General features: G+C 42.3%; 1 protein-coding gene across 2 annotated transcripts in view; it reads right to left on the bottom strand.

Moving 5' to 3' along the window:
* Positions 1 to 9,518, bottom strand: part of CWF19L2 (CWF19 like cell cycle control factor 2) — a 59,781-nt gene extending 50,263 nt beyond the window's left edge. Inside the window, exon 1 of one of the 2 annotated variants that reach the window (XM_056492260.1) lies at positions 9,397 to 9,518. In XM_056492260.1, the coding sequence (XP_056348235.1) occupies positions 9,397 to 9,474 (78 nt within the window). In that variant the 5' untranslated portion in view covers positions 9,475 to 9,518. Of the gene's footprint in view, positions 1 to 9,334 lie in introns of both variants that reach the window. The other variant, XM_056492267.1, reaches the window with a different exon arrangement.
* Between the last annotated feature and the right edge of the window lie 7,700 nt (positions 9,519 to 17,218).

Below are 17,218 nucleotides of genomic sequence, written 5' to 3' on the forward strand. Positions count from 1 at the left end.
AAATACACCATTCTTATGAAAGTAGTGGATCATCCTTCTGGCTGAAGTACACAAATACTCATTTAGAACACAGATTTGACTAGAAATCATCATCAGACTACAGACTGCTGTCTCCTGAATATTAAATGAAACAGGATTGGGCAAGATGAATGTGTAGTGGCAGATTGACCACCAGGCTGTTAAAAACAGAAAGACAGAAACAAAAGCATCCGACGGAAGTTTGTGTCTCTTACACAGGATACAAAATATAGAAGATTCTTAACAATATATCTATGCAAGATCAAATAAAAAGAAAGAAAAGAAAAAGAAAAAAGAAAAAAACGAACGCTGCCTAGAGATCTAAAAATATGAAAGGAGTTATAATTTTGCCTAAATTATCATTTTAACACAAGACTAGAAAGTTAGCAGCAATACCTTCTAAGTCTTTACCTCTCTAAAATCTAGCTCCCTCAAATTATAATATTCAAATTTTTTTGTTCGTGATGCTTTCCCCTCACACACACACAACTACTTCAAGTGGAAATGAGGCGGAAAAACTGCCTACACTACTTTATTAGCTTCAAAACTTACCTTTATATTCTACTTTTCTTTTCAAAAGCTGCAGGGCTTACTAACATGTCATAAAATGCAAAAAAGAGAGAAAAACTAATTAATTCTCCTGTCAGACTTACCATTGTATCTTTGAGGACCAAATCTAATAGTTTCACATCTGTCAACCCACAGGAGTCCAAGCCTTTAATTCACATTAAGGTCCATTAATACTTACAATATCACAGGAATATCCAGTAATCTACACTCTCCCCTTTACAGGAAAAAAGGTACATTTCAGGTCACCACAGAAATATTCTTCAGTTTTTCCTCCATAAATAGTGGATGATACATTTCTGAAATACCTCTGTTTCCAAAAGAATGCTTTAATTATGCAAATGCCTGTGCATGTACACATGAACACATTAGGAGCAATAACCTGCCAAAGAAGGACAATCATCATGCTACACTGTACACTTCTGCCACGCCCTAAAAAAATTGCTCATGGTGTCCTTTGCAACAAAAACAAAGTGAAGTCTAAGACTGGCAAGGCATTCTGCAAGGTCTGTTGTTAAGGTGCTATAAAAACAGTAATTATTCTACAGCACTGTCAGCAATGTTTGTCATGGTTGAAGAGAGCCAGATTTTACAGTCTTTACCACAAGTAGGCGAAAGGGGTTTAAATTTCACAGATCCATCTGAATGTGGGAGGAAACCAAGTTCAAGGAAAGTTTTCTGGTTTCCATCAAGCAGGTCATCAAGGCAAGCACACCCAATAGCTGACAACACAATCTACTAAATGAAGAAAAAAATTTGCTCTAAAGCAGCCTGTAATACACTGCAGATGCAAAATCCAAAAGCTATAAAAATTACGTCATGTCACACCAGGAAGAGGCAGCAAAGATCAAAGACACCGCCAACAGCCAAGTTACAGGTCACACAATAAATGGAGCTTGTTACACAGCAGTCCCTCAAGGATGTCTAGAAGGCATGGAGGGACCTACAGCTAAAAATTTTCCTTCCAGTTCACAGAAACCCTGACCTAACTTCAAGTCTGTTTACTGTTTCAGCGTCCATGAAGGCCAGGGAAAGTTTTCCATACCATTACAAAGACCTTGTAATTTCCCACCTGTAACTCCAGTCATCCTCTAGTTCTTTAAATGATAATCAACATAACTCAATAGTCAACTTCATCCAAAAGAAGAAAGACTCCCTTTTCCTCCACAAGCAATCAGAAGAAAATCTACAGCACATCAAATCATTATACTATGACAAAAACATTCAATAGAGAGAGTAGCAGCTAAGCTGCTGTCCTGACCACCTGCCACTGAAGGGCAGTGCTCCATTCCTACACCTCTCCTCTCTGCATTGCCCCTCACATGTTCCCACCACCTTACCCACCCAGGCCTGCTTCTGCATTTCAGTCTCAGGCAAAGTCACTTCCAGGACTACTCTGACACAACATAAATCCCACCAAAAGACAGTGCAGCTTCCTGTAGAACAAACTTACAAGCTGCCACCCTAGCAAGGTCATCAAGGTACCAGTTTAAGCATAAGGAACAGAGGGGAAAAGTGCACTTTGGGGAAGTGTGGAAGAAACTTCCTTTCAATAACAGTTTTCTGCTAGGAATGTTCAAAAAATCTAACACCTAGTCAGTCCTTCAGACACCAACATAAGGCATTCCAAATACCTTCAACAAGCTTTTCTTTCTAATTTCAGGATCATCTCCCAAGCTATCATACAAACCACTCCACTGTTTTAACTGTTTTGATAATCAACTATCAGAAAGGTTGCAGAGGCATGTATTACCCTCCCAACTCCCATCACCCCAAAGCTCAGGACAGAGTGCCCTGATTACACAAGTTCTTACCTCCAGGAAACTTGAAGATACCTTCTTCGCAGTTCTAATGCTTTTATCAGTTTTTATATCAATTCTTTGTCTGAATAATACACTTATTTTTGTGAATGCTTAATTATTTTTCTAGTCTCAATATTCCAATTATTGCTACATCCACAAAGATTTCCCAAGGAGGACAGCAGTGGAAACATAAGAAAGAGCTTAGCTTCCAGCCTAACTTGGCAACTTGCAACAGAGTCAGGGAACTGCCTGCACCACCACCTCCTCCAGACACAGCTCTGCCAACTGGAAATGTCACCACTCTTGTCATTTTCACCTGCCAAAAGGCACAGAAGAAAGGTCACTGAAGTGACTAGCACTTCAATCATTAAAGCTTCTTGTGATCAATAATCAAAAGTCAGATGTGATTTAAAGAGCAGGCGGCAGGAGATGTCAGCCTTCAGTCAGAAACATCTGGGAGGCAGCAGTGGTTCTGCTGGTACACCTGCAGAAAGATAACTAGAAGCTATTACTGCTAGGAAACTAAACAGGTGTTTCTTGTTAATGTAGGACCTCTCCATTGCTGTGGTAAAGCAAGCTCCATAGGAAGGCCCTACAGAATACAGCAATGAAGACATCTGCCTTTATCACTGACCTTCAAAAATGACAGGTCTGTTCAAATACGTTGCTGCAAAAATGCACAGAGGTGCTGTGACAAAAATCTGAAAATCTTTTGTGAAAGGGCAGTATTCACTTCTCAGTACCCTTATTCTTCTGATATCACAGATTTAAGTGCTGAAGTGCTTATTTTCTTCAGCAGATAGAGTTAGGGATGTAACACTTTATGAAGGATTTAAAATGGAAAGAACAAAAAGGAGTTGCTTACTATTACAGTCTAGAAACAGCTATAACCCCTGATAGAGATTTGTTTTGCTACTAATTGTTGCCTAAGGAGAGATTTCTGTAATTTTCCACTGAAAACTGCAATGTAAAATACTGCCAAGCACTCCATCACCTCAGCAAATACTAATCACTGCAAAAAGCCAACTGTTAGGCTTTTAGGAGGAAATACCTGATTGCACTTCACCAGCAAAAACTGAAACTGATTTCACAGCCTCTTTAAAGCTTTAATACTGTGAACTCAGTTATATTGTTATACACTGTTTGTTGTTTGTTTTCTTAAAGTTTTTTTTCAAAGAAAATAAAACAAAAAATGTAAACTAAAAATTAAAGGGAGAAATCTAATCAAAAGCATCAAACAAGATGTTTCCAAAAATAATGGCTTGCAAATCTCAAATTTTTTAAGGAATATAAATAAGTTTCAAAAATATAAATAAGTAAAACTAAACATGTAATTTCTTGTTTGTGCAATGAACTTGTTTTATGGTATCAATTTATTTTCATTGTTTCAATAATATATGTTCTCTGACTGAGGTCTTATTTATCTGCACTGAACTTCCAATCTGTAATGCTTAAAAATGAAAAGGCAGGAATTTCTGCACAAGAAATGGTCAAATCACATCATCCTCAGAGGCCAAAGAGTAAAAGACTCAAAGTCCATGGAAAAAACCTCAAGCAACAGAGGAGCAACACTAAGATACAAAAATACCATATGATGCAACAGATGCAAGAATAATCCAAAATTTGAAGTATTGATAAGAAATGTTCATGTCTGGGAAAAATACAAATCTCTGCACTTGCCACAGCACCCTCCAGATTATTTTCTTGCTGTAAACTTGTAAACCAAAATACAGTGTCATGAACTATCATGCTCATCAAAACAAAGTGCTATTTTTGAAGCTTAAAAGCAATTTGCATGTCAACACTTAATTATTTGATTACCGATCATTATTATAAACAGTATCAGCCACTGGGTTTCTTTAGTGTGGTTTGGAAGACACAGATTTGAAAGATCCCAAGATTTAAAAGAGAAATCTCAATCAATTAATTGTGTGGTGTTTTGGTTCATAAAAACAAGTGCGAGTTCAATATTTCATAAAACAAGCTCCTTAAGGTGAGTTGCCTGAACATCTCGTCTTTCCAGAAACTGATCCACTGAAGTACAGTTATTTCTGCAAATTCCTCAGGTTACCAGAAGCAAAGACTACACAGCTTTCCAACTGTCTTTTCCAAAGTAAAGGGCTTCCAGGATTACAATCACCAAATAACTGTCTTGACTATGTTAGCCAGCTGTGATAAATTCCTGCTAATCTCTTGCTGTTTTTCTAAGAAAGACAATCAAAACACATTGAGAAAAAGTCTTGGAGTAGTTTTCTCCCAGTTCTGTTCACAGAATCATAGAATATCCTGAATTGGAAGTGACCCAAAAGGATCATCAATGTCCAACTCCTGGCCCTGCACAGGACACCCCACAAGTCACACCATGTGCCTGAGAGTGTTGTCCAAACACTCCTTGAACTCTGCCAGGCTGGTGCTGTGACTTCCCTGTTCAGCCTATTCCAGTGCCCAAACACTCTCTGGGTGAAGAACCTTTCCCCAGTATCCAACCTAAACCTCCCCTGACACAGATTCAGGCCGTTCCCTCATGTCCTGTCCCTATCACCACAGAGAAGAGATCAGTGCCTGCCCCTCCTCTTCCTCTCTCAGGGAAGCTGCAGACCATGATGAGGTCTCCCCTCAGTCTCCTTCCTCTTCTATACACTGAACCAGCCAAGTGATCTCAGTCAGTCTTCATATGATGCAACCTCTAAGCCCTTCACTGTATTTGTGGCCCTCCTTTGGACACTCTTTAATAGTTTAATCTCTTTCTTATATGGTGGCACCCAGAACTGCTCCCAGCACTGCAGGTGAGGCCAACCCAGTGTAGAGCAGAGCAGGACAATCCCCTCCCTCAATGGCCTGGCTGTTCCACTGCAGCAGGCAGTCCAGCCCAAAGTAAAGCACAGAAAGTCAGTACACTTAGGACATTAATCTGTTCTCACAGAGGCAGCAAGTCCATTTTTGAAAAGCAGACAACAGAGTATTGACATGGCAACTATGACATCCTCACACTTTCACACTATAAAATGCTAAATTGACTTTTCACGGAAATAACAGAGTATCTACAGAAGATGTCTTTAAAATGCTGCCCTTTTACATAGCTATATTAGGTTATTAGGTCCATAAATGGAAAGAGGAAACATGAAATTAGTTAAAAAAAAAAAAAGTTTCATTCCTAAATTTCTCTATCAGACAAATCAATAATAAAGGAATCTCTACAGCTTCCGTTGACCCACATGGACCTGTACAAAATGCTTATGATACACTTTTGCTAACACATTCGAAAACTTTGGTATGAGGCAAGGGGGGAAACTCCCAAGCATTCAATATGCCCTCTCCTTACTTCAACCTTTTGTTCTAATTGCAATGAAAAAAAATAGTTCAAGGACATTCAAGCAATTCCACAACCAACGGGAAAAAAAACCATTTGATTATTAATGTATGTTTCAGTATTACCCAATGCACCCAAGAGAATATTTGAAAATCAGAGAATCTGACTTAGCTTTAGGTTGCTTGGAAGTGAAAACATAACAATGTGGAAATATAACTGGGACTTTCAGGAAGAAGTAGAAAAGTCACATCAGGCAAGTTTCTCATTGGCCATATAGGGACCAAGCATCTCTAATGGTTAACTTCTATAGAAAACAACGGCATTGTCTTCAGATCCATTCCTACACTCCATGAAAAATGAACTTGAAGAATCATAGTGGGTAGTATTTCACAAATTATACTCCATTCTTTTTCCTTGTACTGGATTTCTCAGTGCTCTGACATTCTCAGAATTGAGAATCTAAGCCAGCATCCTAACTAAAAAATGTCCAGCAAAGCCCAGGGAAGCTGAAGTGAGTACAGGTGTAAGTTCAAAGTGAGCCATCTCCAAAATATTCTTCATCCTCCAGCAATTTGAGGCTCAACAAGTTTTCAATCAATAGCTTTCAACATACATCTTAGCTTTTAGGCTATTCTTGTCTGGATGGAAGTGCAGTATCTGTAACTTGCTATACAAGAGACCCTACAATTTCTCTGTGCATCATCTGAAAGTTCACTTTTGTCCGCTTTAAGCTGGCTACCTGCAAAATCCTTCATACAGCCTAGTCCTTAACCTGAAAGATCCAGCAGATAGCAAGCACTTCTCTATTCCCTTCTGCATATCATTTAACAATTTTATAGAACTCTATGGTATTAAGTTTATTTTCAGCCTATCTTTCCTTGTCTCAAAACCTCTAGAGTCCTTGGACAGTCTGCACCATAATCATCTCTGCATCTTTCTTCACACCTTCTCCAAGGTTGTTTGGCTCTATCTTGAGATGCTGGGAGCAGGGCTGCATAAGCTATTTGATATTACACAGAAATGAGTAGTATGTCTGTGCAACCATTTCCTTTGTTCTTCATTCCTCTCACAGTAGTTCTAACACTTGATCAGCTTTTGTCTAAGCAACGATGTAGCACCTTTACAGAGCCATTTACTCCCCAATTGTTAGTTTTGAATGGTAAAAGCCAACTCTGAGCTCACTGCTGTACAAAGAAAATCAGTATTTGCCTTACTCCAGAAAATTAGGGTTATGCACTGGGTTTTCTTTAGCATCACACTAATATTGCAGATGCGTTTTTAAGATGCCATGTAGAAGTGATTTGTATTCATGGCATTTTTAAGATAGGCTGAACAATACAATGATGGTTTGTTTCTTGTTCAAGTCAAAGAAAATTACAAAATTCAACAACGATCCTACATACATACCTTTTAATACACTACAGCTTAGCAATAAGAAAATATATCAGATTTGGTTTCATTCTAAAAACTTCAAACCACTTACTCTAATATTCTTCAGCAAGACTGATCAGAAGAATCTAAATCTACAAGAACATATTAACACGGAGAGTTAGGACCTATGAAGCTACAGTATCATCAAAGAACTCTTGAGACATATCCTAACAGTGTAGCTAGCACCAGTGCTGAAGGGCAGCAACTCTTTGAGACATATCCTAACAGAAGAGTGAGAAGCGTAGGCCCCCTGCTCAAGATACCAAACTTTCTAGCAACTACTGGAACTCTGCCAGAGACAACCTGTGTGCCTAGCAAAAGGTCCTGAACTGCTGCTGCCCCTCTGCACAACAGAGACCTCTGGGGCCAGCCAGGAGAGCAGACACTCAGAGACACTGCAGCAAACAAGGACCAGCAAGAGGAGCCCAAACTATGGCACACTTAGACTGCAAGAGTATGAAAGCTCAGGGATTCGGCTGTTCAGGGCCCCTCCTTGGAGGCACCCAGCTCAAGGTGACTTTGTGTTTTGCACCATGATTAAATTGTTCTAATGATCCAGATGTCTCTGCTATGGAAAACCTGGGGACAAGCTGGTATGGGAAACTTGTCTGCGTGCTGTGTAGGGAGTCAAGCAGAGCACACACTGACTCACTGGAGCTGCCCTCTGCAAAGGGGCTTCGATGCCAGCAGTGACAGCCTTGGGTGGTGGAAGTGCATCCCAGGTGGGGGACTGCACTTCCTTAACGGTCAGACAGGAGAGCTTCCTCAACCCCACCGATGGAGTTTTTCAAGGCATGACTGAACCGAGGACTAAATAATCTCACCTAGGCTCCCTTTCCCACAAGGGGTTGGACCAAGTGATCTTTCAAGGTCCTTCCAGCCAGGGCTGTTCTAGGATTCTAAGCCAGTGGCATTGGCCCAGGCAGATTGCTGTACAAGTGGAACCAGCTGAGAAGGAAAGCTGAAGAAGGGTAATAGTGCCCTACATAAGCTTTGCTTGCTGTTAAGAGTATTTTCTGAACATCCCAGAGGTTGACCTGAGCACTCTTAAACCTATACAGCAGTTCAAGTAAAGCAACACACATCTTAACAACATCAACAAATTTTTGCAAGGTAATGTGATTCATTACTACTAAGCTAAATGAATTTCCCTTCAACTGCTTGACAAAAGGGGGGAAATCACTGAAGGGAACTTTTATTGCCAAGAAATGGTTCCACAACTGTACAAGGGAGATGCCCCCATGATATATTACATGAAATCCTCTCTCTTCCTGCTCTGCCTTGAGAAAAGGCATGACTGTTGTGTAAGCATCAGCTATTCATGCCATTTTCCCATTACCTCTGACAATATCTTTGCCCAGAAACATCTGGCTGCTGCTTACCCTGGCCTTCCTTTTGACAAAAGCCCATCATCACAACCTCATTCTCCTTCCATACTCTTTCCCTTACACTTCTCTTGTTACCCCCTCTAAAACCCCAAAGCAAGCCATGTCACTTAAGTGATATGTCATTTGTGACTTTAGCATTCATTCTACCTACAAGTCACAACAAGAATCACCACAAAAACCAAAACCAGCATATAGGCAGATTTTGAACAAAATGCACCAGAATTAGCACGGGTCTCCAAGACACAGCAGCTCTACCAAAGCACCTGTGAGTAGGAGCCTCCTAATTCTTGCCTTACAGCACAGCAACATATCACCAGGCAAGGAACTGATCCTACTAAATCACTTCTGAACACATGCACACAACTTATCACCACTTTGTGAGCAGAATGCTGCAATGGAAGGATACAGGCTCTTTAGGAAAAGCAGACCATAGGACAAGGAGAAGGAGTCGCCTTTTATGTCTCATTTAAGGAAAGGCTGAGAGTTGGGCCTGTTCAGCCTAGAGAAGGCCAGGGAGTGAGGGTGGTGTCATCGTATCAATGTATAAAAAATCCTGAAGAGAGAATGTAAAGACGACCGACTCCGGCTCTTTCTGTGCAAGCACAGAAATACATAATAAGTGAAACACCAAGAGGATCAACATCACAAGTGGCACAGCGCAGGGAATCAGGCGGGTATCACTCAGAAATTCCAGCCTGCGTCCTGCACTGTGGGTGCCGCAGCCCAGCTCCCCTCGGCACAGAAGGGGCTCTGAGCCCCCACGGCCTCCCCTCCTCCGGCATCCTTCAGGAGCGCACCGCCCCCGCGCAGCACCCCACCCTGGAGAACGAGGGGTGCAGAGCAGCCCCGGGGCAGGGCTGGTCGGGCCCGGTCACCCCACCTGCGCCAGCAGCGCCTCCCGATCCCGCTCCCGCTGCCGCGGCTCCCGGCTCCGCTCGCCCTCCGGCCCGGCCGCCATCCGCACAGCCCGCCGGAAGCCGCGCGGCGGCCGTAAGGCAGCGCCGCGACACTGTCGTGAACAGCGGCCGGGCACTGGCGGGGCTGGCGGGGCGGGGCGGCTCCTCCCGGCGGGGTGCTGTGACCACTTCCCTGTTCAGTCTGTTCCAGTGCCCAAACACCCTCTGGGTGAAGAACCTTTCCCCAATATCCAACCTAAACCTCCCCTGACACAGCTTCAGGCCATTCCCTCAGGTCCTGTCACTGTCACCAGAGAGAAGAGATCAGTGCCTGCCCCTCCTCTTCCCCTCTCAAGGAAGCTGCAGACCCTGATGGGGTCTGTCCTCAGTCTCCTCCAGGCTGAACACACCAAGTGACCTTACCTGTTCCTCATAGGGTTTCTCCAGTCCCTTCACCATCTTCATTGCCCTCCTTTGACACTCTCCAATAGTTTAATGTCTCTTTTATACTGTGGCACCCAAAGCTGCCCCCAGCTCTCCAGGTGAGGCTGCCCCAGCTCAGAGCAGAGCAGGACAATCCCCTCCCTTGCCCAGCTGTGATGCTGTTCCTGATGCCCCCCAGGACAGGGCTGGCTCTCCTGGCTGCCAGGGCACTGCTGGCTCATGCCCAACTTGCCACTGATCAGGACCCCCAGGTCCCTTTCCATGGCTCTGCTCTCCAGCATCTCATTCCCCAGTCTGTCCATACATCAAGGGTTGCCCCATCGACACACCCAGGTGGGTTCCCCACACCTTGCTCAGAGTTCACCAGCCTCACAGGTGGAGGTCACAGCCAATACCATGCCATGGCACAGCAGTTTATTGGAGCCCTGTGCTGCTTGACCAACAGGACCACACAGTCTGGCAATGGGCATTGAAACTTCCCTGCCCAACCATCCAGCAGTCACACTCATACCACCTGAGCTGGCCCTGGCATCTGCACACCCCACAGTCAGACAAGATTTCCTTATCAGCTGGACCCCAGGTTTCCCACAGCAAAGCCTCTGACGTCTCAATCCTTAAAATAGTTTAATCACAACAAAATAACAATTTGAGCTGGATGCCTTCAAGGAGGGACCTCAAATGAAGAAACCTCAGGCTCTTATACCCTCACAAGCACAGTCCAAGCAGAATCATGTCTGGAACCCTTGGCTCCTTCCTTCTGTGTCCCTGAGTGTCCAGGCACCTGGCTGGCACCACATGCCCCTGTGCCCTTTGGCACTTTCACAGTCTCTTGCCTCAGGCTTCTTTCCAGAGCTCAGCCTACAGCTGCACACCAAGCAGTAAATTCCCTCAACAATGGGAATTCTGATGTCCAGGCTCATCCCTTCTGCTAGGCTGAAATTCTGTTAGCCTGGCCTGCTTGTCCAGACTGGCACTAATGAGAGCAAACAAGGGACCATGGCCCAAAAGATGCTCACAGGTTCCAGTGCCATGCAGTGTCCAGTGCTCCTCACTGCTGTGAACACTTCCAGGTGATCTTCCAGACACTTTCCTGCCTGTTTGCAGCCAGTTCAGTGCATCCGTGCTAGACTGTGACCTCTGTAATGTCAGGGTGCCAGCTGCTCAGAATCTATCTGGCTGAGCAGAGGGAAATTCAAAAATAGGTGTGTTAAAACACTTGAAACTTGCAGTTGGCCAATAGTATTTGACAGGGTTTCTATGCCTCTGGTGAAGCAAATGTTTATCTGGGATGTAATTTCTTTGGGATGAGATCAGAGCATTATTAATATGTCTGACACCAAATGTGTTCACAGCTGCCAAGTAATAATATTCTTTAGGCCAAGGTCTGAGCTTGGGTAATTTGTTAGCTATTTGCATGGGCAGTATGTTTTCAAAATCATAACAGCAATTTAATCATAATCTCCATGGTGGTATCAAATGTGTAAATTGAATTTGCATATTTGCTCAATTTTTGCTGACAGTTAACAGCATCTCAAGAAAAACCTGTTGTAGATCACCACTAGGTGTAGAATGATAACTGATAGACTTCCGTAGGCACCATTTGGAAAAGCAGCATGTGAAACCTCTTCAGGGAGCCATTTACAGAGCAAACAGATGGGTACAGAAGATGTTCCAGCAGGATTGACTAATGCTGCTTTCAGTCCTTGCCTATATGCAGCAAAGTACACTGCTTGAGAAGGGAGAAGCAAGAAAGGAGCATGTCTGCCCCATTAAGGAGAGCCTCTTCTCTGATTGTGATGTGCTCCTCTCACCAACAAATTGGTTTCTTTCCATCCCAGTGCTACTACCACTTGTTCCAGGCATCCAGCAAAGTACCTCAAGTGGGTGCTCTCTAACTCACTCAGCACACAGCCAGGCATATGGGCTTAATAGATTTGTATTAAATCTAACCAGAAAATTGATAGTCCATGAGCTGAGCCAACCACTTGTGACTGAATCAGTTCAGGAAATATTTGAAAATGAGAACAGAAAGTCTGGAAACTGTGGCATAGCGTGAATAGTGACAGGTGTGGACAGTTTGGGAGTGGGAACAGGGAATGTGTTTTCTACAGCAGAAAGTTACAGGTAAAGAAGAGGATTCAAAGCACAGGATGAGCTCTTGCAGTGTTAGGTGCTATTCTTCATACCTGTAACCCTCCATGTCATCAATAGGGTGGTTCTGTAAATTTTAATTTAAAACCATTTTCTAACACTCCTGGTTTTAGGAAAGAAATGGTGAAGCAAATACGTTCCAGAATTTCAGAAACTGAAGAACAGTAAAACCTAGAAGGTTATTTCTGAGAGCTGCCTTTAATTTTGAAATCAGTGGTTAGGGAAATGGTGACATAATTTAGTTTCATTTCCTTTACTTGTTCAAGAAAAGTATTTTCTCAAAGGAAACAGGTAAAAATTAAAGTTTAGCCTTATTTCTTTCAAGATATTAATATATCTGAGAGCTCCTCACATGCTCAGAAATCCTCAGTGAGCCTAGAGAACTAGTTCTTGGTATACCACTTTTAATGGTCAGCTGGGCACTTCTGTTCAGTTGTCTCATTCTCAGTGCTAAAGTTAAATGAGCTAATAAAACAGTAATGCCTTGGAGGTACTGATTTTTCATTAACTTCTTCAGGGAGGAACTGACCTTTCCTAGTAAAGTATTATTTTCTGTTTAATGGCACATTTTATACTTTCTCTGAAAGAAACTGGTGAATCTCCAACTGACCTGTGTTTATAAACCTCCATGCTTCTAACTTTCACTACTTGCCTTCAGCTCTCAGCTTGATGTTTTATTTTATTTCAAAGATGTTAAAAAACAATGCTATCCACTCAGTGTGATCCTGGGCAGTTCTCTTTAAACAAGAGACAAGGTTTCACTAAGGGAAAAGAGGTGCTTTTTTCCTGAGAATACAAAATCTTTTTCGACTATGATGCTGGAGAGAATTTCTTACCTCAGTTATAACAACACATTATAAAGTCCCCATACTAAAGAAAAACAATATCCAGTAAGGTGCTGGTAAGAGGACAGAAAGGGGACACACCCCAGTGAAAATGAATTTCAGTTAATTCTCATTCTGTTCATTTTTAAAACCACCTCGTTTTCAGTTGCCATTGGTACTATCGAGCAATCCTATACATTCAGTTCTGAGGGATTACTTAGACTTAGATGGGAATTTTCATTGTCTTTTCTCAGAAATAAAAATGTCAGTCCTTGGAGAAATTGCAGCAGAAAAAAAACCCAAACAAACAAAGAATTATGCAATTACAGAGAAAGGCATATTTATTTCATAGAAATTTCATTACATTTACTCAGGAGAAAATTAAAGCAGCTGTGTCTAAATTCAGTGCCATAAAATGATAGAACACCTCACCCAAAAATCAATGTAGCAGCAATGCCAGGTTATTAGTTGCTCTTGCCTGAATTGTGCTGTGAGTGCCTCAATTGTGCAGTGAGCAGCTGAAGTGAAAGGCTAGACAATTTTCTACTGTCCATCAAGAGGAGTGCTCCTGGCAGCAACAAAAGAGCCCCAGTGGCATTGAGGCTCCTGACAGCCTTGCTTGGAAAGGAGAGCTCAGCTTGCAATGAGAACAAATGAGGCTGCGGTGGATCGAACAATGATTCAGCCATTATTCCATATTCAATGGCAAATTGCGAGTTGGTCTGCCCCGAGCAATAGTTATTTTGTTAATTTCCTCAGCTTCTTTGAAAAGAGATGATAATTTTGGCCGTAGTTCAGCAAATCAGGGGGGTGGGGTTTAGAAACATCCATTTTCCCTCTCCTCACCCAAGTTTCATTACTGTAATAAAGTGAATGCTTCATCTGGGAAATTCTCTAGTGACAGCTTGGCAGTTCTGGGTTAGTGGTTGGACTCTATGATCTTAGATTAGAGGTCTTGTCCAACCAAAATGATCCTATTATTCTACTAATAAATGTTTTGTGAGGCAGCTGCTACACATGTGAAATAACTCATTCAGTTCATTTCTTGGGAAGCTTTTACAGTTTTGTTTGACTTTTCCTTTGAGAAGTTGAAAACATTTTTATCAGACAGGAAGCCCACAGCAGGGGTAACACTCATCCTGTCTGTGATTTGCTGAGACTGGTAACACCTTTGAGGAGAAATGACTGCATCCTCTGGTGCCTGCTCATCTTGGAGTGGTCGAGAGCTGCACATGTCAGGGAGCTTCAGACCAGCTGCTTTGAAAGTGAGACACAAATACTGACTCAGGATCACCTGGCTGGGGCAGGGGATTAAAGCCCTGGGGCTTTCACTTATCAGTCCCTATCCATCAGACCAGTGCAGTAGTAACTAAAATACTGTTAGAGGAGTTTCAATGCAGTGCAATGGGTTGGTTTTGGTTTTAGGTGAGATTAAAGCACACTTTTGGTTCTTAAAGATAGGCCAGCTCCAGAGGCCATATTATAGAATAGTCTCACAGAGTTGTATCATCCCCTTTGTTGCAAGAGCAGCAATACCTTAAACTGATACTGGAGACACTGTGCTGAGCAACCACAGCCTTTGGCTGCTCCTGAGACCTTGGGGCTTTGTCCTTTTCTCCTGCAGTGCTGCAGCTCAGTCCAATGCACACTCACATGGGCAGCACACAGCAAACTGAAGGGAGCTGCAGTAACTGTCCCAGCTGGACTGTACACATGGAGCATTTCAGGAGTCTCCTCCTTTCACTGCAATATAGAGAATAAAACAAGTTGGGAGTGTTTTCTTATAAAAAGGTGAACAGTCATGGGAAAAAATTATTGAGACCAGTGAAGTCTTGCTCCATGGAAAGGGCTCCAAGGCACTCCAGCACCGTGACAATAATTGCGCAGAGAATTTGACTGCCACAGAGAGTGTTCATAATTGTCTCTTTCAGCAGCAACTTGAACAATTTACTCCTCTCCAATTTTCACCCCACAATTCCTGAAATTGCTTTTCATTTTTCTTTGTGTTATACCACTGTGTTTAGAGGGAAGGGCAATTTCATATCCAATTCTTGTCTTAGCCCTTGACCCAGAAATAGCTGTAAATACTGAGTAATATGCCTGACATCCCAAGTCATTGTCTTTGTCACTGTTCTTGACAGGACACCCTCTGACAAGTGCGACACTGCCACCTTGTCTAGCCACTCATTTTGAAGCACAAAGGCCTCTCCAAGCCCCTGTTGATGCTAACACATAGGCTACACTGAGCAAGCATATCTCCAAGCATATGCCACCATGCTGGATACCACCAAGATGGAAAAGAGACCATAATTGGGAGGACACTGGATTTCTTTTAGTGCTTTTTAGGCTCTTCTGTCCCAGAAGTTTCAGAATGGGAGAGACCATAATATGTCCCATAATAGTCCAGTTCCATTTAATATTTCCCCATGATGTGGTTTCAAGCTTTACCTGTCTCTCAGAAGCATCTAAGGGAGCTGCTGACACAGGCAAGATATAAACATCCTTGCAGGGTGTCCTGCCAATCCACCAGGATTTAGAAAGGGATTGGTCACACAGGAATACTCTTATTATGAAGTCTTTATGTCTTGTAAAGCCAAGCACTTTTTATACAGGGAAGATGGGCAAGAAGTGATTTTTGACCTTGTATTCTCCCAGGAGACTATTTGGTATGTCCATCTGAACAAGTGGATTGACTGAGGGGATTATTTGGAGAGATCAAAGGTGAGGCAAGAACTCTGGCCATCCTAACAAACCTCCTGCCAGGGATCTTGGAGTGATAAATCTCACTGTGGCCTGCAAGCTGTCTCCATGTCTTTCAGGTTTTGCAACAGAAATGAGAGAAAATAGTAACAGCACCAGAGATTGCACAATTGTGTTTATTTAATCTGTGAGATGTCAACAGAAAGAAAGAAATTAATCTCTGTGATTTCTCTAATTTCAAGCATACAGAGAACCTACATCTCCATAATCAGCATTTCTTCATTAAAAAGAATTGCTGTAAATGTTTTTTACTCCAGAACACCTTCTAATTTACATCCTTGCCACATACAACCTGATATCCAAGAAAGCTTGAGGCACAAGAAGAATGCATGATAAACAATTGTTTTTTTCTTTTTTAGTGTATTCTTAATACTCAGCAGTTGGGCCAGAAGAAATATACCCCCTCATTGTGGTAGCTTGGTGAGAGGCATCAATGAATTTTAAATAAAACACCCTCTGAACATTCCTCAGAATATGGGATGAAGAGTGAGGAAAGTGAGATGGGAAATGAATACATGCAGCAGAAATCATTACAATGGCAATTAAAAAAAAAATAGGAAGCATTCCCCGAAGAAACCAAGCTCTCTTGAAGGACAAAACTCCTTAACAAGAGGGTCATTAGAAACTGCTAGGGACAGGTTCTTATCATAAATTAAAACAGCACCAGGCCAGTCACCACATGGGCTACTTACTTAAGGGCTTTATGTCAAAATTTCCCAGCCTGAGAAGCCTGTAAGAGTCCCAGAGATAAATAACCTGAGGAGAGGATTTGAATGAGAAATTCAAAGTGTTAGGATTTTCAAGGACTCAAGCATGTCATTACTTATGAGACAAGGAGTTATTTGTATTGGTAAATTAGGAAATCTGATTTGGGTGAGAATTCAAAGATCATGAGACCAGAGAGGAAATATGTAAATAAAGAAAGGTGAAAATATGGATGGCACATGCAAACAAGTCCTCAGAAAGGGATGTTGTGCACAAAAAATTGTTTTGCAAAGTAAGAAAGAGGGGGGGAAAGCCAACAGATTTGTGCTAATAAATTTAGAGAGGACAGGAGAACATGTAAAGACTATGTACTATGCAAATCACTTTTGGAAACTAAGCAAGAGGCAAGTGGAAAAAAAAGAATGAACAACCTCTTCTCTGTTTTTTATCCTTGCCATCTCTAACTGGAAGAATAAGGCAGTGTGAAAAGCTGGGGAGCTTTGAAATTGGAACTGAAGGGAGGATTTGCCTTCTAATAGTGGGAACGTGGGATTCACTGTAATTGTTCTAACAGAGCATTGTAACTTGAATTTCTGCCAGAGAGCTGCAGCATACTGTAAAGGACTCTGCCTCCCTGAGATAGGTGCTTTAGCAGTTCCCTGGTTGCAATTTTATGCTTTGAATTCATCCAAGTGTATGAGGAGCCTAACATTAAGGACTGATGTGTTTGACTGAGTTTGAGCAGTTGAATATGATGAGAAACGTGCTGCTCTGCACAAGGCATCAAAGATAACTATCTGAGGAGACAGGATAGCTCAGGAGCACACAGTAAGCTACTTTTATTGTTAGCAATTTCTAAACTGTCTCTAGGCCTTGGAACCACAGTTTCAGTTTTTGAACTAGAGTCTGAATAAGACATCAC

The sequence above is a fragment of the Oenanthe melanoleuca genome, chromosome 1, assembly GCF_029582105.1.
Source record: "Oenanthe melanoleuca isolate GR-GAL-2019-014 chromosome 1, OMel1.0, whole genome shotgun sequence".
NCBI classification, from domain to species: Eukaryota; Metazoa; Chordata; class Aves; order Passeriformes; family Muscicapidae; genus Oenanthe; species Oenanthe melanoleuca.